The following is a 19,792-nucleotide window of genomic DNA, read 5'->3' as shown; positions in this document are numbered from 1 at the left end:
TGCGGGCCAGGCTGGCTGAGGCAGGCAGCCAGTGGGCTGGGGGAGGGCTCTGGGTGGTCACGTGACTGCCCGCCTGCCCAACCGGCCCAGCGTGGGCCCAGCGCCCAGTACCTTTCCCCCGCTCCCAGCACCCGGCAGCCTCTGCCCACGGCGCTTGCCCCCACCAGGCTGAGTGATTCATGAGTTGTCCCATACCCTCGAGGCACAGCCTGCTTACCCTCTGGGCCTCTGGTGTCCACCTGGGTGATGGGTGTGTTCCAGTTGCTTTGTGGGGCCACCTTGCCTTGGCCAATTACCATCTGTGTGCTTCAGCTACCCCTCCAGACACCTCACCATGGCCCACAAGGTCTTGCCTCCTCCCTCTTTCCCTCTCCCTCATCACACTTCAACCGCACAGGCCTCCTCTCTTTTCCTCCAGATTGCTAGGCCTGGTCCTGCTCCAGGACCCTTGCACCTGCTATTATTATTCCTTCTACCTGGAGCATCTTCCCCAGACACCCCCATGGCTTCCTCCCTCACATCCGTCAGGCCTGTCTTTTGTTCCCTGCAACAGGATGGCACCCAGCACACAGTTGGCACTTAAGAAATATTTGGCTAAATGGGCCAGCTCAGAGGTTGGTTGTGAGCATGAAATGAGGTCATGCATGTAACCTGTTGATCCCAGAGTCTGGTATGTAGCAGGTGTTCAACAGACATCAGCTTAGCATTGTCCAGGGAGAAAGAGAGGAGCAGGGAGGGGGTGTGTCTGGGGCAGGGAGGGGGTGTGTCACTCTCCAGAAAGGACTTCCCTTGAGAAAGGGCCTAAATACAGACCCAGACAGGTCACCAACTGAACTGAGGGGTACCCCAAGAGTGAGATCTGGGCTTGGTGGGCTTGGGTCAACCCAGGGTGGCTTCCTGAAAAAGGCATCCTGTGCCTGAGGCTGTAGAGCTGGGAAGTGGCAGAGACAGGATATGAACCTAGACCTGCAGGTTGTCTGTGAAGCAGGTGGATGGGTAGGCAAGCAGACAGCCAAGCCCCCTTTGAATGCCTGTGTCTGCCCTTGGGACAGGGATCCCAGCTGTGTGCTGGTGGGGGTGGGGGTACAGACCCAGTTGGTGGCTCTGGGCACTAAGCTGGGAGGAGGGAGGGTCTAGCCACTGGGCCTGATGACCCCTGGGTTGTTTCCTTGGAGCCATCACTGTGTTTGCCAAACAGCTGGGGAGCAAAACAAGGGCATCTCCCAAACTCTCCCCAGCCAATGGCTCCCAAAGGTGGCAGGAAAGCGGGGGTGGGAAACCCAGGGTGAGCCCTTCCCCCTCCCCACAGGGCTGCTGCAGTGCAGCAAACAGGGAGCAACCCAGCAAAAATAACAAAAATGATCATAAACACCGGGTCAGGTCCTGTCCCTCCTCTGCCCACAGCCCTCCTCCCCACCTCCCTGGGGGTAAAAACCCAAGTCTACCCCACCACCCACAAGACTCTGCACAACTCCTGCCCCATCCCTTCCCTGTCCTCCCCTCCTCCCTTTCTCTCCCCCTCCTCACTCTGCTCCACACAGGCCTCCTCACTGCTCCTCCGGGACACAAGGCACTGTCCTGCCCCAGGGCCTTTGCACAGGCATGAGCACTGCTGCCTTACTCCTATTTTCATACCCATTTCACAGAGGAGAAAACTGAGGTTCGGAGAGGCTCACTTGTTGATCCATCCATTTGTAGGCAAGGCGAGGACTCAGCCCAAGGGCCTTCACTACTGTGCTCTTCCCCCAGATTCCAAGACTTACCTCAGGCTCTTTCCCTCCCCTCAGTTCTAGTCAAACTGATGCCCCACAGCCAAGCCTCAGCCACACGCCCTTTCCATATGTTATTCTGCTCATTTTCACTTAGCTTGGCCCTCTAGGAGCCCCCAGCCTCTCAGGGAAAGAGAAGCCAAGGCTGCCTGTGGTTTATATCCAGATAGAAAGGACTTGGAGCTCCAAGAAGGTGGGCTATGGAGGGTTGGAGATATCCCACACGAGTAGAGTCAGGTAAGGCTTCCTGGAGGAGGTGGCACTGGGGCTGGGCTTGAGGATGGATGAGATGCAGCCAAGAGAAAGATGGGCGGGTGGGAAGGTGTTCCAGGCACAGCCTGAACAAAGGGCCTGAGGTGGGGAGATGTGCACAGCTCCTTGGGACCACAGCAGGGTCTGAGTCGTCCCAAGGATGAAACCGAAAGTCCTCAAATGCCAGGGTGAGGAGTGAGGATAGTTGGTCTGAGGGCAACAGGAATGTGCCTGAGGAGTGGCAAGGAGGTGAATCTAGCTGGCGCAAAGTGGCTGGGACTCCCACAGTCACCCCTGGGCCAGATCCCGGGGAAGCCAGGGGTCACCCTGACCTTACCACATCAGACTGTGGTTTCCCAACACCCTGAGCGGCCTCAGGGGGGCCTCAGGGCCAGCCAAGAATGCGGTCAGAGGACAGGAGGGCCCCCACGAGACTAGTCTGTGGCCCTTGCCCTGCCTCTGTCTCCCCCATTCTTCTCCGGTGCAGCCAGAGAAGCCACAGGGAGATGGTCATAGGAGCCACTGCTCCCTCTGATCCCTCCTCCTCTTGATCTTGCTCCTTGCAGGTTCCCAAACATTCATTTATACTAAAGTGTGAATGACTTCCATTCCAGGAAGCGACATCTGAATGCTTCACCCAGGTGGGTGGGGCACTCACTGGAATTCCAGACAGGAGGTCAAGCTCATCAGGGTGGCATAATTCAAGTCTCGAACCCCAGCTCGTGCCATATGGTCGCACACCTCCGAAGCCCCCAGCACCCCACCACTGAGACCCACCTCGGCTGGGACAGAGGGCACTGGTCTCTGGACAACACCAAGCAGACAACACTGGCCTCTGGACAACACCAATACTCTTTATTCTGGAGAGTAAATGTCAAATGGCTAAGCATGTGGGGGTGGCAGGTCCAGCTGAGGACCCCTCAGTCTGAGATGGAAAAGCTGGGGGAGGAAAAGGACACTCACTCACTTTTCAAAGCTCCAGACAGAAGCATGTGCCTCTATGCTTCTATCACATGGGCAAAACATGTGATCCTCTGGGGAGTTTTGATCAGCTTCTTAGGGTGGAGCAATGGGAACCACAGCCAGTGAAACCAGCTTGGGGCTAGTCAGCCTGAGTTACGTTCAAGTCCTCATATGGGAAAGAGTGGGGGCGATCTGACATCAATGACCTCAGTCTAGGATTCAGAGTTGGGTCCCCAGCTCCAGGCACGAGCCAAGACCAACGCTTCGGCTAGTAGTGCTGACGCATGGCCGCTAGGGGGCAGCAGGGCTCTCGGGCTGCTGGACGGCCTCCATCGGGTCAAAAGTCCAGCTCAGGCATCAGAGTGTGCTTAGGGCGGCTGGGGGGCTCAGGTTCCTCCTCGGGAATGTTCCCCGAGAGGACCGTTCCCTCCCCGTGCTGGGCCTGCCAGGCTCTCTGCTGGGCCGGCCAGTCCAGGTGCGCCCAGCGGGGGTCAGGCCCGCCGATGACCTCGTCCACCAGGGCCTCCAGATCAGGCGGGGGTTCGGGCCTCTCCACGAGGATGGGTGCGAAGGGCCCCACCAGCCAGGGCAGGGGCATGGCCTGCACCACCAGCTCCAGCAGCTCGTCCACGCACGCGTGGGCCCGGGCCATGCTACCCCGGCCCTCTGCCAACACGGCCGCCGGCAAGTCTCCGAAGCGGCGGGCGTCGGCAAAGGCGGCCTGCAGGGCGTCCACGCTGCGCCTCACCTCGGCCACCTTCTCCTGGGCACTGGGGGGCAGGCCCCGCACGCTGGTCTCCAGTGCATCCACGGTACTCTGCAGCTCCCGCATCAGATTGCGGGACAGCACCAGGGTCTCCAGCTCCGCCTGCCGGGGTCGTGGGTGGGGATGGGTGGGAGCGGAGGGGCGGGGCCTCGGTGTCACAGATGGACCCCTGCCGGTACCCCCATCTGCCTCAGTTTCTCCGCAGACACTCCAACCAGCTGTCAGCTGACCTCAGCGCTTGGTTGGAGCCTGGCAGCCCTGGACCTATCCAGAGCCCACTCCCTTCCCTCCCCTCCTCCTCCCATCCCCCACTCATCCCCCACGCCATCCTACCTGGCTGTGACGCCTCCGGCCGTTCTCTAGGGGGCGCTGGCTCCAGTCCTCCCATAGCTCGTGCACCTTCCCGGGGCGGGCCGGGGTGATGGGGGTCACTCCGCACTGCATACGGTGGATCTGTGGAACCAGGACCATGATAGTCAGAGCTGGAGGGGCTGGAGAGTTGGGGGAACCAGGGCCCCAGTCTGGATCTGGCCTCAAAAAAGCACTGGATGCAAACCTTCATGGCCTGCTGATACAGCTTGGCTGACCCATCTATTCTCTTCCCTGACCTTAGCCAAAACCTGTGACCTGAGGTACCCCTGAAGCTCAGACTCACTGCCCAGACTCACCGACCCTCTGCCCAGGTGGTGTCTCAGGCACACTCTCCCCGCCACCCACCTCCCCGCCAGGTTCACTCCGCTTCATTGTAAATGTCGCCTCCTCCAAGAAGCCTTCCCGCCCCCCAAGCCTGGATGTGAGACCCCTCCTCTGGGTCTCCCAGCAGCCAGCATGCTCTCCCGTTATGACCCTTGTCCCCCTACTGGACTGTGAATGTCCTGGTTGGAGGATGGGGGGGCACTTTGCCTTTAGTTCACAGGACAGGGCAGGTATGAGATGATTAATAGAAATAAACTGTGGTCCATCCATACAAGAGAACACAGCCCACCCCCCGTATTCGTGGGTCCTGCAGCTGTGGATTGAACCACGATTTGGGGTTGCTTGAACCCACAGATGCAGAACCGGGGGATACAGAGGGCAAACCGTACTAGGCCATTTTACAGAAGTGATTTGAGCATCTGTGGATTTTGGTATCCGTGGGGGGAGGGGGGTCCTGGAACAATCTCTCACAGATTCCAAGGGATGAATGTATTATGTCACCTTAAAGAGGAAGTGCTGACAGGCTAAAACAGGGCTGAACCTTGAGGACATTCAGTCAGTCAATTACTCAGTCATGTCCGACTCTTTGCAACCCCATGGACTGCAGCATGCCAGGCTTCCGTCTATGACCAACTCCTGGAGCTTGCTCAAACCCATGGCCATCAAGTCAGTGATGCCATCCAACCATCTCATCTTCTGTCATTCCCTTCTCCGCCCGCCTTCAATCTTTCCCAGCTGCTGCTGCTGCTAAGTCGCTTCAGTCGTGTCCGACTCTGTGCGACCCCCTAGACGGCAGCCCACCAGGCTCCCTCGTTCCTGGGATTCTCCAGGCAAGAACACTGGAGTGGGTTGCCATTTCCTTCTCCAATGCACGAAAGTGAAAAGTCAAAGTGAAGTTGCTCAGTCACTTCCAACCCTCAGCGACCCCATGGACTGCAGCCTACCAGGCTTCTCCATCCATGGGATTTTCCAGGCAAGAGTACTGGAGTGGAGTGCCATTGCCTTCTCTGATCTTTCCCAGCATCAGGGTCTTTTCCAATGAGTCAGTTCTTCACATCAGGTGGCCCAAGTATTGGAGCTTCAGCTTCAGCATCAGACTTTCCAATGAATATTCAGGACTGATTTCCTTTAGGATTAACTGGTTTGATCTCCTTGCTGACCAGGGACTCTCCAAGAGTCTTCTCCAACACCACAGTTCAAAAACATCAGTTCTTTGGTGCTCAGCATTCTTTATGGCCCAGCTCTAATATATATACATGACTATTGGAAAAACCATAGCTTTAACTATATGGACCTTTGTTGGCAAAGTAATGTCTTTGCTTTTTAATATGCTGTCTAGGTTGGTCATAGCTTTTCTTCCATGGAGCAAGCATATTTTAATTTCATGGCTGCAGTCACCATCTGCCATGATTTTGGAACCCAAGAAAATTAAGTCTGTCACTGTGTCCATTGTTACCCCATCTATTTGCCATGAAGTGATGGGACTGGCTGCCATGATCTTGGTTGAATTTTAAGCCAGCTTTTTCACTCCTCTCTTTCACTTTCATCAAGAGGCTCTGTAGTTCCTCTTCATTTTCTGCCATAAGGGTGGTGTCACCGGCATATCTGAGATTACTGATATTTCTCCCAGCAATCTTGATTCCAGCTTGTGCTTCATCCAGCCCACATTTCACATGATGTACTCTGTTACTAGGGGCTTCCCTAATAGCTCAGTTGGTAAAGAATCGACCTGCAGTGCAGGAGACCCCAGTTTGATTCCTGGGTCGGGAAGGTCCCCTGGAGAAGAGATAGGCTACCCACTCCAGTATTCTTGGCCTTCCCCAATGGCTCATCTGGTAAAGAATCTGCCTGCAAAATGGGAGACCTGGGTTCAATCCCTGGGTTGGGAAGATCCCCTAAGAAAGGAACAGCTACCTACTCCAATATACTGGCCTGGAGAATTCCATGGACTATACAGTCCATGGGGTCACAAAGAGATGGACACGACTGAGTGACTTTCATTTTCACTTCACTCTGCATGTAAGTTAAGCAGGGTGACAATATACAGCCTTGACGTACTCCTTTCCCAATTTTGAATGAGTCCGTTATTCCATGTCCGGTTCTAACGGTTGCTTCTTGACCTGCATACAGATCTCTCAGGGAGGCAGGTAAGGTGGTCTGGTATTCCCATCTCTTTCAGAATTTTCCAGTTTGTTGTGATCCACACAGTCAAAGGCTTTAGCGTAGTCAATAAAGCCGATGTTTTTCTGGAATTCTCTTGCTTTTTCTATGATCCAACAGATGTTGGCAATTTGATCTCTGGTTGCTCTGACTTTTCTAAATCCAGCTTGACCGTCTGGAAGTTCTCCGTTCACGTACTGTTGAAACTTAGCTTGAAGAATTTTCAGCATTCCTTTGCTAGCATGTGAGATGAGTGCAACTGTGCAGTAGTTTGAACATTCTTTGGAATTGACTTTCTTTGGGATTGGAATGAAAACTGACCTTTTCCAGTCCTGTGGCCACTGCTGAGTTTTCCAAATTTGCAAAAAAAAAGTTGGCTTAAAGTTCAACATTCAGAAAACAAAGATCTTGGCATCCAGTCCCATCACTTCATGGGAAATAGATGGGGAAACAGTGGAAACAATGTCAGACTTTATTTTTTTGGGCTCCGAAATCACTGCAGATGGTGACTGCAGCCATGAAATTAAAAGACGCTTACTCCTTGGAAGAAAAGTTATGACCAACCTAGATAGCATATTCAAAAGCAGAGATATTACTTTACTGACTAAGGTCCGTCCAGTCAAGGCTATGGTTTTTCCAGTAGTCATGTATGGATGTGAGAGTTGGACTGTGAAGAAGGCTGAGCACTGAAGAATTGATGCTTTTGAACTGTGGTGTTGGAGAAGACTCTTGAGAGTCCCTTGGACTGCAAGGAGATCCAACCAGTCCATTCTGAAGGCGATCAGCCCTGGGATTTCTTTGGAAGGAATGATGCTAAAGCTGAAACTCCAGAACTCTGGCCATCTCATGAGAAGAGTTGACTCATTGGAAAAGACTCTGATGCTGGGAGGGATTGGGGGCAGGAGGAGAAGGGGATGACAGAGGATGAGATGGCTGGATGGCATCACCGACTCAATGCACATGAGTTTGGGTGAACTCCAGGAGTTGGTGATGGACAGGGAGGCCTGCGTGCTGCGATTCCTGGGGTCACAAAGAGTCGGACACGACTGAGCGACTGAACTGAACTGGAGTGCAGCACTTTCATAGCATCATCTTTTAGGATGTGAAATAGCTCAGCTGGAATTCCATCACCTCCACTAGCTTTGCTTGTAGTGATGCTTCCTAAGACCCACTTGACTTCAAGTTCCAGGGCGTCTGGCTCTGGGTGAGTGATCACACCGTGGTGGTTATCTGCATCATTAAGACCTTTTTTGTACAGTTCTTTTGTGTATTCTTGCCACCTCTTCTTAATACCTTCTGATTCTGTTAGGTCCATACCATTTCTTTTCTTTATTGTGCCCATCTTTGCATGAAATGTTCCCTTGGTATCTCTAATTTTCTTGAAGAGATTTCTAGTCTTTCTCAGTCTATTGTTGAGGACATTATGTGCAAGGAAACTGGCCGACTCCGGTGCTCACAGCTGCCCTCTGGTGGCGACTTTAGGAAGGACAGACTGTGGGATCCAGGATGGGAAACCTGGGACCAGGTGAGTCATCCCCTAGGCTGCACCCAGGTGGAGGAAGAGGAGGATGTGCGCCGGTTTAGGGTAGACTTTGAAGGTAGAGTTAACAGTACTGGCTGATGTGTCGGATGTGGGAGAGGCGGTGGAGAAGAGGGGAGCTGAGGGTGATTCCCAGGTTTTGGCTTGAGTGCTTGTTAGGGCAGGGTTGCCATCAACTGAAATGAGAAGGACTCAGGAGAAGCAGGCTGGGGGCATCTGAACCTATCAAACCCAGGGAACATATTCCTCTGGAGAGGGAAGGACGAACAATGAGGGGAGAAGCTGGGTTATGAACTCGACCTAAATTCTGGGGAAGATTGGGGTTGGTGATGAGACAGCCTGAGGTACCTTCATCACTTTCTCCATCTACCCTGAAAGGTAAAAATGAAAGTCACTGAGTCGTATCTGGCTCTTCGCATCGCCGAGGACTCCTCTGTACTCTGTCCATGGAATTCTCCAGGCAAGAAAACTAGAGTGGGTAGCCATTCCCTTCACCAGGGGAATCTTCCCAACCCAGGGATCGAACTAAAATCTCTTACATATCCTGCATTGGCAGGTAGGTTCTTTATTACCAGCAGAACCTGGGAAGCCCTCCGCCTACCTTACCCACCTGTAAATTCCAGCTCCTACTTCCCCTCCTCCACAAAGCCCCTCCAAGCCTCTCCAGGCTGAGCCTTGAGCCCCACCGAGTGCCTCCAGCCCCGGGTCTCTCCTCTGCCCCAGCCCTGCACATACACGCTTCCGCCTCCACTTTCAGACTAGCACAAGAACAGGTACTTGGTTGGCACTCAGTCCACGCGTGCTGGCCTGCATCACAGGGTAGGGAAGGCGAGCTGAGAGCTCTCACCAGCTCCAAGGTCTCCTGCAGCTGGGCCAGCGTGTCCTGGGCATGGTGTTTCTTCTGCCTCAGTTTCCCCAGAGAGTGCTCATACGCCAGGTGGCGGAGCCGCGTGGACAGGGAACCCAGGCGCACGAAGTAACCCTGATGTTTCCGCTGCTCTTCCACCGAGCCCACTTCCGGGCCCTCAGCCTCCGCCGCCAGCGCCGCTGGAGGACAGAAAAGGGAAGGGAGTCACGGTGGCCACGCCCTCTGCTCCTGGATGGATTAGAAGGCCAGGACCGGGGGTGGGGGTGGGGACTCCCAAATTTATAGTTACCTTCCACAATAGCAACTCACTCGACCATCCTCAAACCCTACGATGTAGACACGATTATTAGTTCTATTTACAGACGAGGAAAACCAAGGGACAGCGAGGTGAAGTCCCACAGGGTACAAGAGGCTGACCTGGGATTCGAACCGAGGCAACCAAACTAGTCTACTCGAATACTAGGTCTCTTTACCTCGGTTTTCCTCGTCTGTAAATGGGGCTGATAACATTAAAGAACTGATTACGAGTGCGTGGTACACGGTAGGCGCTTCTAAAATGCCTCACAGGGACTTCCTTGGTGGTTCAGTGGTTCAGATCCCGTGCTCCCATTGCTGCTGCTGCCGCCATTGCAGGGGCGTTCAGTCCCTAGCGGGGGAACTAGGATCCCGTATGCTGTGCCCCATGGCCAAAAAATAAAGGAAATTTTTAAAAATAACGCCGGCCTTTCTGCCAAGGAGGGAGCACGCCCCATGTACCTCTAGCGCTATGAAGCAGGCCTGAGAAGGCAGATTGTGTCCAGGGCCTGAAGACAAGATGTAGAACCTTGGAGAATGGTGGGGTTTAAGGAAACCATGTAAAGGGGAGGATGCTACTCAACCCAGGTTTCCACCCACCCACCCAGGCATACCAGAAATCAGGTTTTGTAGGGCAAAAATCTGATTTTTTTTTTTTTTTTGTCATAGCATACAGCTTGTGAAATCTCACCTCCCTGACCAGGGGTCAAATCTGAGCCCCCTGCATTGGAAGGCAGAGTCTTAACCACTGGACCACTGGGGAAATCCCCAAAATATGATTTTAATTTTTATGTATATTTATTTATTTGGCTGCCTTGGGTCTTAGTTGCATCATGCGGCCTCAGTTGCCCTAAGCCTTGTGGGATCTTAGTCCCTGACCAGGGATCAAACCTGCGTCCCCTGCACTGCAAGGTGGATTCTTAACCACTGGACCACCAGGGGAAGTCCCCAGAAATCTGTTTTTTAAATGAATGTGATGAATTCAACCATTTTAAAGGCACTGCACAGGCCAAATACTGCAATATGGAGCGCCACGGTCTGGAGGGCCACTAGTTTGAGACTGTGGCCCTGCAGTCTGTAAGTCCAGTACACCCTTGAGGGTCTGGGCGGTCAGATTTCTTCTACGATGTGGGCCAGGAGCCATGGAAGTGGACTGGAATCCTGTGTTCCCTGCTGATCTGCTGCGTGGCCTTGGGTGAGTCTGGGACCCCTCTGATCTATAGTCTCTAGAGGTGGGCCCTGGGCAGGAGGATTCAGGGGCGAATGGGGAGGCTGCTGGCCTTACCGAGCTCCTCCTCAGTCATGGGCAGGAAGTGGTCCACCAGCTCCTCTGACTTTTCCAGCACGACATCCATGGCATGGCTCACGGATCGCTTCAGCTCCACACTCCAGCGGCGGCCCTGCCGGGCCAGGCCCACCATGCCTGTCACGCTGCTGGCCACCACACCCTTGGCCGAGGTCACCACCTAGCAGGAGGGGCCGAGCTCCAGGTGCTGTCAGCCTTGGTCTCCCTTCCCTTGCCCCCAGCTCCGGCGGGCTGTGAGGCAAGGACCCTTGGCCCTTGCCTGGCTCTGGGCCACTATTTCCCCCTCTTTAAGATTTTTTTTTTAATGTGGACCATTTTTAAAGTCTTTATTGAATGTGTTATGGTATTGCTTCTGTTTATGGTTTGGTTTTTTGGTCAGGAGGCATGTGGGATCTCAGCTCCCCAACCCAGGATTGAACCCACACCCCCTGCATTGGAAGGAGAAGTCTTAACTACTAGGCCACCAGGGAAGTCCCACCCCTTTTATAAAATGGGGGAAAATCAGGTCTGTCCCTCTTGGGGTTGTTGAAGGGAGGCTTAGCACCAGCTGGCACATATTAAATGCTCAGTAAACATGGGTCTCTAATTGACATCTAATTTTCATCTGGCTGGTGTTGTCTCAAATTGACTGAAGTCTGACTGGGTCCTGGCCCAGGTATTGAGGTCGGGTCTGGGAGGAGCCTGCATTTCTCACTCCCACCTCCACCGCCCCCACATAGGTTCCCACACGATCTAGCGGTGCTGGGGGGTTACCGTCTCTGAAGGTTGCTGGAGAAAGGGCAGTTTCTCTTCCAGCTTGTCCAGGCCCCTGCAGGCAAGATCATTCACTGTGGCCACTGGAGCAGAGAGGCAGGGAGTGAGAATTGGGAAGATGTCAAGGGAACTAGGGACACACAGAGAGTCACGGAGGGAGGGGATGCTGGAGGAAGAGGCAGAAAAAAGAGAGAGACACATACAGGGGGAAAGAAATAGGGAGAGGGGCCCCTGGCTGGTCCACTGCAAGAGGCTGGGGGCCCTGAGGCTGTGGGTGGGCCACCAGGCGGGACCCTGCCTCTCGCCCTTCCCACCTCTGCCCTGCCATCAGTGCTGCCAGCACCAAAGCGACTCCTCACCCACGTCCGGCTCAGACACCTCAGCAAGCAGGTTCAAGATCACACAAGCCAGCTGAGAAGAAGGGAGGCTGAGGCCCCGGGCTGGGACCCTCAGGTGATCCCCTTCCTCAGTCAGATGTAAGACCAGGGGTCTCTCTGCCCCCCACCACACCCCTGGGTTGGACCCCTGAGCTGGTTACAGGCTCAGGATGGGTGGGGGCCGGGACAGACGGGCAGACAGGGGAGGGAGATTGGACAGGCAGAGGGACCCAAGGCACATCAGGCTAGTCAAAGGAAGGAGGACAGTGAGACAGACAAATGGGAACCAAAGGGGCAGACACAGAGACAGCTAAGGGCAGGTGGCCAGGTGATCAAACTACAGAGGGACAAATGAGAGGGGAACAGAAGGGAAGATGGGAAACAAACAGGGGAAGATGGCGCAGGCAGAACGACCCAGAGAGGGTGACACAGGTGGGTGGGGACAGACAGGCAGACAGACGAAAGGCACACAATTTAGGCAATACTGTGCAGCAGGACTTCCCTGGGGAAGTGCAGTGGTTAAGACTCTATCGCTCCATTGCAGGGGGTGCAAGTTTGATCCCTGGTCAGGGAACTAAGACCTCACAAGATGAGGGGCATAGCCAAAAAGAAAAAAGAACTGCGGAGGCACATTCAACTCAGGGGGTTCCTTGTTGTGGAGCGTGAGAGAGCAGAGCAGTGGGAAAAGCACAGCACTCAGGACACTAGCCAGGGGGACTCACGCTGGGGCTGCAGGTGGCTGAGCAGTGGCTGGGCATGGTCCAGGGCTCGGGTGGTCAGGTCACACACGCAGTGCTCAGCCAGGCGGCAGGCAGAGCCCAGCAGCGGGTGTCTGTCCTTGGCGGCGCTGTAAGCCTCGGAGACTGCGGTGCACGTGGCCCTGATCAGGGGAAGGGCAGCCACGCGCTGCACCGCGCTCTGCAGGAAGGGGTGGCATCAGAGGGGTTCCAGGTGGAGGTGGGGGGCTCAGCCACCAGCTGGAGAGCCTGCTCACCCTCTCTGGGCCAGGATGAGGGGGAGAGGAAGTGTATTGAGCGCAGCTGCCTGCAGGCAATGGAGACCCTCATGCAGATGTTTAGGGCTCTAGTTCTCAACAGCAGACACACAGCAGGACTAGTTCTGAAGGAATTGGTCTGCTCCAGAAGCCTGGCAGGCTACAGTCCATGGTGTCACAAAAAGTTGGACACAACTGAACACACGCGCGTGTGTGCGTGCACAAGCAGACGCAGACACAGACACACACACAAAGGGCATAGCCTCTGGACCGTCTGAGTTCAGTTCTGGTTCTGATGCTTTCAAGCTGTATGAACTTGGGCAACTATGTTAACTGCTCTGTGCCTCAGTCTCCTTATCTGTGAAATGGGCTTCTAGGGCTGTGAAGGGGATTCAAGGAGTCACTGTATATGAAGCGCTTGGACCAGTGAATGATGCAGACTGTATGCTGTGATTGATGCTGTTATTGTTGTTGTTATTGTTTTGTTGAGAGTGCCATGATGGTGGACACAGAAACAGAGAGATACAGGCAGAGAGAGGGAGAGGGTTGAGCAGAGGCCAGGTAAGCTGGCTGGGAGTGTCTGGAAAGACTCTCCTCCCTGGGCTTCACTTTGCCCCTCTTGGAAATGGGTAGAATGGGCCTCCCTCAGCTATGGTCCAAAATGCCCTCAGAGTAAGGTGCTCAAAGCAAGGAGGGTGACTCAGTCTGAAACTGTCCCCTGAGGGGCTGTCCCCCTACCCTCTCCTGAGCTGAGCTCCGTGGGAGACACAACCCCTCACCTGCTGATCCTGCTCCGACAAGCTGGGTCCGGGGGCCTGAGCCCCCTCGTCTTCTGACATGCCTACTGCAAACAGGTTCACCCTGGGAGGCAGGACAGAGTGACAGGCCCTTGCACGCCAGCCCTCCCAGCTCCCACCCAGACCCTGGGTTCTGTCCGGCTGGGCTTGGTGACCCAGGCAAGTCTCGTCTCCTCTTGAGGTCTCAGTTTCCTCATCTACAACGTGCGAAAATGATGACACCTACCTCAGAGCACCCTGGGCAGGGACAATGCATGCACGGGACACTGCACACAGTAGGTGTGTACTTCCCAGGTGACTCAGATGGCAGAGAATCTGCCCACAATTCGGGAGACCTGCTGGGTCGGGAAGATCCCCTGGAGAAGGGAATGGCTACCCACTCCAGCATTCTTGCCTGGAGAATTCCATGGACAGAGGAGCCTGGCGGGCTATAGTCCATGGGGTTGCAAAGAGTCAGACACGACTGAGCGACTAACACTTTCACTTCAGAAAACCTCTGGCAGGATGGGGGCATGTTAGTGATTCAAAGCATGGGCTCTGTGGGGAGAGACACCTAAGATCGAGTCCCTCCTGCCATTACCTGCTGTGTGACTTTGGGCAAGTGCCTTCACCTGTGTGGGCTGCTTTCTCCTCTGCAAAGTGAAGGAGATCCCTGTTACCCCCAGCCCAGGGATGGAATCGTGCAAGCAGCCCCCAGCAGGGATGCAGGTGGAGTGGGAGCCACAGAATACCAGAAAACTCACAGTCCAGTCTGACACGCAGGGAAACTGAGGCACACAACAGGTCCATGCTGGTCCCAAGGTCACTCAGCTAAGTAGACTCAGAGAGAGAGTTCGACCTCAGACTCCCCGCCTGCAGTTCTTCCCCTGTCCCCACCCCCGCACCCTCAGAGCCCTAGTCCTCGCCCAACAGGGTCCTGAGCTTTTGCCAACTGGGACAAGGGTCTCAGCCACCTGCTGCGGCCTATCACACCCCACCTCTTACCAAGCCGCTGGACTCTAGCCCGTCCACCCACTCACTGGGGGGCCCGCGGATCTGCTGGGCAGTCCCGGATGCCGCCTGAGCGGCACTCACCTGGGCGCGTTCAGCTTCAGCCCCCAGGTTCAGCCACAGACCCTAGACTCGGACTCCAGTCTCCTCCCCTAGTCTGCCCCGCCCGCCTCATAGCGACTTGGGGGCGGGGCCGCGGGGGACTGACCAATGGAGAGAGGCCATGCGGGGGCGTGCCCGGGGCGGGGCTCCCGGCCCCCAGCTCTATCCAGAGGCTCCCAGAGCGCCCCGCAGTTGTCATAGCAACTTGGGGACGCTGGCTACACAAGAATTGAGCTACTTTCCTTGGCCCTCACTGCTGTTGCTCCAGAGACGGTGGAGGGCCAGCACAGCCCCCAACCTCTTCACCCAGTGACCTTGGGCAAGCCCTCAAGGTCTTTCTTTTTGCTTTTAAAAATCTGCCACTTAAACTAAGCCAGGAGAGAGGTCGGCTCATTCCTTTCGATGCCCATCTTACAGATGAGCAAAGTGAGGATCAGAATGCTTAAATCAGGAAATTCCCTAGCAGTCCAGTGGTTAGGACTCCGCACTTTCACTGCAGAGTGCCCGAGTTCAATCCCTGGTAAGGGAGCTAACATCCCAAAGCCGCGCAGCGCTGCCAAAAAATAAAAATGTTTAAACCACTTGCCTTGGCTCACCTAGCGATTGAGGGATCTGATTCAACCCCAGCTCTGCCAGCCTCCAGAACCCTGGCGTTCGTTGCCACAGTTGGAATGACCACGCACATCTGGAAGGACCACCCACGTGGGCATGACCCTCCTTCCAAGGAGATGCAAAAGAAGAGCATGCCCCAAACATCCCAGGGACCCCCCAGTCTGATCTAGAGTCCCAACATTGTGTTGGCAGGTGGCCCTGAGGTTCCAGAGCTGTGAAAACACAGTCCCCTGGGCCCCTGCCCATTTGTTCAGCCCCATCCAGCCTCCCCATGCTTGCCTTGCGCAGCTACCCCTCCCCGGTTATCACAGGCCAGTGTGAAAAATTGTTTGGAGCCCTAAAGCAATCAGGTTTAATTTAAACCTTCCCCAGGACACAAGCTTTGGCAGGAATCCACTGGTAAAATGACACCCTGGGCAATGGTCAAGGTTTTATTTCCAGTTAAGTCCAGGGATGGGGAGGGGAGGAGGAGGTGAAATCCCAGTGGTTATCCATTTGGGATTTCATGGCATACCTCTCCTTTCCTCCTTCTGCATCCTGGAGACCTAGGAATTTTACTTGAGAGATGCAAGGAGCACAGTGAAACCATCCACTTCTGTTCAACAATTATTTATTAGTTAAACTCCACCTGATGCAAAGAGCCAACTCTTTGGGAAAGACCCTGATACTAGGAAAGATTGAGGGCAAGAGAAGAAGGGGGAAGCAGAGGATGATCTGGTTATTAGATAGCATCACTGACTCAATAGACATGAATTTGAGCAAACTCCAGGAGATTGTGGAGGACAGAGAAGCCTGGTGTGCTACAGCCCATGGGTCGCAGAGTCAGACAGGGCTTAACAACAATACAGTCTGACTCCAAGCTGAGTGATGCTGGGTAAAAGGAAATCCAGTCCAAGGTCCTGCACTCAGAAAACCACACACAAAGTGGGGAGACAGAGCCAGACTGAGACAACTTCAGTGTGGGGCCAGGGCAGGCTGGAGGAGCCAGAGACCAAGAGGTCTGAGAGATAGGGGGAAAGAAATTTCTGGAAGAGGATACAGCGTGAGCAAAGGCAATAAGGAAGGAAAGAAGTTTCAAGGCATGTTTTCGGAAGCCTGGACAAAACAGATTCCAAAAACTATGGGAAGCCCAGTCTCCCCCTTAGAAAGGGGGATTATTTGCTAAGTGGGGTGCACTGGCCTATGAAGACTTGCCTCCCCAGCCCAGCCCCAGTCCTCGCCCGGGGCTTCAATGGGACTCAGCCACAGCCAGGAGCCTCTGGCCCTTCAAGGCCTCAGGGCCGGAACAGCGTGTATGATTCCGGAAGAACATCTTATCTTTATTGGCTACCAGCCAACGATAGAGATCGGCCAGGTTCTGGTCACAGATCCAGGGGTTACTAGAGATGTCAAAGCCATCCTTCAGGTTCCTGGCAGCCTTCCCCAGGGAGGTCCAGAGGCCCGTGGGCACTGTGGTCAGCAAGTTGTTGGAGAGATCCAGCATGTCCAGTTTCTGCAGACCTCGGAAGGCGCCGGCTGCCACCGAGGCCAGCCTGTTGTCATTCAGGAAGAGGTAGCGCAGTTTTGGCTGGGGTGCCAGAAGGCCCTCTCCGAGCACCCGCAGTCTATTGCCCTCCAGATGCAGCCGTTCCAAGTTCAAGGGGCCCCTCAGAAGGTCAGGGGGCAACGTCTGCAGGTAGTTATTGCTAAGGTCAAGGGTGAGCAGGTCGGGGAAATTCTCCAGGAGCCCAGGGGGCAGGGAGTGGAGATTGTTCTCAGACAGGTCTAGATGACGTAGGGCTTTCAGGCCGTGCAGCCATGAAGCTTCCAGAAACTTCAGCTGGTTTCCCTTCAGCACCAGGGTGCAGAGGGCAGCTGAGATCCGGAAGAGGCCAGGGGGCAGCCGGGTCAGGGAATTGCGGGTCAGGTCGAGCACCTTTAGTTGGGGCACGGGCAGCAGGAACTTGGGGGAGAGGTCCTCCAGTCTGTTGCTGGAAAGGTGGAGTTCCTGGAGGTTAGGGACCCCCTGGAGGAAGTCGGCAGGCAGCTGAGTCAGGTTGAAGAACTCCACGGCCAGAAAGATGGTGTCAGCTGGGAGGCTGTGGGGGATTTGGGCAGGTGGCTGGCAGGAGATGGAGCTGCCATTGACTGAGGAGGACACCAGACAGGCTTCAGGATTTGGGGTGACCCCCTGGGCTGAGACTACAAATAGCAGCAACAGGAAGATTCTAGAAAGATGGGAGTCCTGGCCCACCAGCCTGCAGGCAATGACAAAAAAGAGCTTAATAAGTCAAAATTAAGATATTAGATACCCAGCAAGATAAAAATACACCCAGAATCTACCGGCTTCTTACCATCTCTACTCTCACCAACCCAGACACTGCCACTGCTTTGCTGGGCTGGAATAATGGAGTCACTTCCTCTTTTAGCTTCCACCCTTGCTCCTCCTGCCCCCCTGGAGCTGCCAGAAGTAACTCTTGTTCCAGGAAGAATTATAATTCTACAAACCCTGAGTTTCTTAGTCTGATCGTTAAATACTACCCTTTCCTATTGCCAGTCCAACCTCAATGCGCTATTAATTATTTGCAGTTTAACTTGCTCATTTCTTCTGCTCTCACTTGTTTTCTGGGTCATTTCTTATCTCCCTGGTTCCGTGTTTTGAAGGCAGAGCCCACAAACTTTTATTCTCCCTGCAAAGTGCCAGCTCTGATGCCCCCTCCTTTCCACAAAGCTTTCTTGACTCTCCCAAGCAGAAAACCGTTTCCTCTTGGGGACCAGCTGGGGTTTCTGCTCCTCATGGTCCCTCCAGCAGTGCTGCCCCAAGCCCAGCAGCACCAGAGACCACCTGAACACCCTTGGTTGCTACAACCCATGGGCCACTTGGGGTTCCTGTGCTGTGTGTATGAGTCAGCTACAAACTGACGCCTACCATCTACCTCTACAAGGATTAAATAATGTGCTGCTGCAGCTGCTGATTTTCAACACCCCCTGAAAGGAGTTCAGGGTGGAGAGTAGAAATGAGGCACTCTGTGCTTGGGGGTGAAGTGTGAGGTGGCAGTGGGCGGGGGCAACTGGCAGGACAAGTCTTCAGGTACTTATTTTTCAGGAGCTACTTTTATGAGCCCAGTCCTTAGATCTCCTTATATCTAGAAAAGCACTAAAATCCTTCATAGTGATGAGTGCTCCCTGTGACTAGCGGAAAGCTTCTACCAAACAAACAAACAAACAAACAAAATATATATATATATGCTTGATTGCATGTACTCCCCCTTCCCAAAATCACATCTATACTGACCTCCCCACCCCTGCCTCTTTGGAGCAGTCTCTCAGCGCTATCTGAGGTGCTGTTTCCCAGGTTGCAGTCCTCATTTTGTCCCAAAGAAAACTGAACTTGCAACTCTCGCATTATGCATTTTCTACATCGACATACGGGAGTGAGTCTGTCCTTTGGAGCAGCCTGAGTGTCAGTCTGCTCCAGCCTGTGGGCCAATGTCTGGACCTGGAACTTCAGTGGGTCAGACAGACTGTCCGTATATCTCCGCAGTGTTCATGTCAGTTCTGCCCAGGACGGGTCGGGTAGGGACCTACCTCTGTTTTCGCTCTGGGTTCCGAGAGGACATGGTGGCCTCTCTCTTTTCCGTCCAGTTTCCCTTGGTCTAGCAAGGTGGCCTTATACCAGCCTAAGCTAGGGGCAACAACTGTAGGGAAGTCTCCACCCACATCCTGTTCCTGATAGGGGCTGACCTGAGCCCGGCCGGGGAGGGGTGGGGGTAGTGGGTGGGGTAAGGGAGGGGTCAGGATTGCAAAATTGCTTCCTGGAAAGGGAAGGACAGGCAGGGGGCTGCCCACCCCTTTCTTGACCCTGTTTCTACCTAGTTTTTCTTTCCCCAAGTCCTGCTTTTGGAGAGTGGGTTCCCAAGGGTCTCTGAGGCTGAGTTCCCACATCTCCTAACCTAAGAATCAAGGGTCAGGTTTGCAAGGTGCCAGTCTGTCCTGGGGGATGGGGACATCTCTTTGAGCAAGAGGTACTATTTACAATAAATTTGAGCAACCTGGAAGCTCAGTGGAGAGAATAACAACAACAAAAAAAAAACACTTGTTTTAAATTCACGACACATTCTTTTATTTTTTAAAATAAAATCATTTTAAAAAATGGAATTCAAAAGCAAGTGATGCCAAAAGTCCCCACAGTCTTTGAACGTTGGCCTGTGCTGTGTGCTAAGTTGCTTCAGTCATGTCTGACTCTTTTCGACCCCATGGACTGTAGCCCACCAGGCTCCTCTGTCCATGGGATTTCTCGGGCAATAATACTGGAGTTGAAGGAGGAAAGGAACAGGCCAAACTGACTCCATCTTGAAAAAGGAGGAAAGTCCATCTTACATTCCTGGTGAAATCTGGATTATGTGCTTGGTAGCCATGGAGATCACATACCTATGGGCAAATAGGCCTTCCGGACTGGTAGACACCAGATTCTATACCGAGATTTCCCTTCGCCAGAAAGAATGTAATAATCCCGTATGTAGTCAATCACCTTTGTAATCTTTATGGGCCCATTGGTGTAGGTTACAATGAAT

The 19,792-nt window shown here is 54.0% G+C and overlaps 2 protein-coding genes across 9 annotated transcripts; both read right to left on the bottom strand.

Moving 5' to 3' along the window:
• Nucleotides 1–2,857: 2,857 nt before the first annotated feature.
• Nucleotides 2,858–14,745, bottom strand: PLIN5 (perilipin 5). 8 transcript variants are annotated; one of them, XM_069589395.1, is made up of 10 exons: nucleotides 14,610–14,722; nucleotides 14,279–14,345; nucleotides 14,116–14,167; nucleotides 13,518–13,599; nucleotides 12,467–12,662; nucleotides 11,368–11,450; nucleotides 10,594–10,774; nucleotides 8,994–9,193; nucleotides 4,084–4,203; nucleotides 2,858–3,852 (listed from the first exon to the last, which is right to left on the bottom strand). In XM_069589395.1, exons 4-10 carry the CDS (start codon nucleotides 13,575–13,577, stop codon nucleotides 3,322–3,324), a joined length of 1,371 nt encoding a protein of 456 aa, XP_069445496.1. In that variant the 5' UTR covers nucleotides 13,578–13,599; nucleotides 14,116–14,167; nucleotides 14,279–14,345; nucleotides 14,610–14,722; the 3' UTR covers nucleotides 2,858–3,321. The 8 variants fall into 8 exon arrangements, with proteins under 8 accessions (XP_069445496.1, XP_069445497.1, XP_069445500.1 ...); XM_069589396.1 differs by having other exon boundaries at nucleotides 14,279–14,354; nucleotides 14,610–14,703; XM_069589399.1 differs by lacking the exon at nucleotides 14,279–14,345 and having other exon boundaries at nucleotides 14,610–14,745.
• A 1,087-nt stretch (nucleotides 14,746–15,832) lies between these two features.
• On the bottom strand, nucleotides 15,833–18,964 carry LRG1 (leucine rich alpha-2-glycoprotein 1). The gene is made up of 2 exons (XM_069589392.1): nucleotides 18,807–18,964; nucleotides 15,833–17,476 (listed from the first exon to the last, which is right to left on the bottom strand). The coding sequence occupies exons 1-2, from the start codon at nucleotides 18,836–18,838 to the stop codon at nucleotides 16,468–16,470; spliced, it is 1,041 nt and encodes a 346-aa protein (XP_069445493.1). The 5' UTR covers nucleotides 18,839–18,964; the 3' UTR covers nucleotides 15,833–16,467.
• Between the last annotated feature and the right edge of the window lie 828 nt (nucleotides 18,965–19,792).

This window comes from Ovis canadensis, chromosome 5, assembly GCF_042477335.2.
Source record: "Ovis canadensis isolate MfBH-ARS-UI-01 breed Bighorn chromosome 5, ARS-UI_OviCan_v2, whole genome shotgun sequence".
Taxonomy (NCBI): Eukaryota; Metazoa; Chordata; class Mammalia; order Artiodactyla; family Bovidae; genus Ovis; species Ovis canadensis.
This window is presented reverse-complemented; position numbering and strand designations above follow the sequence as displayed.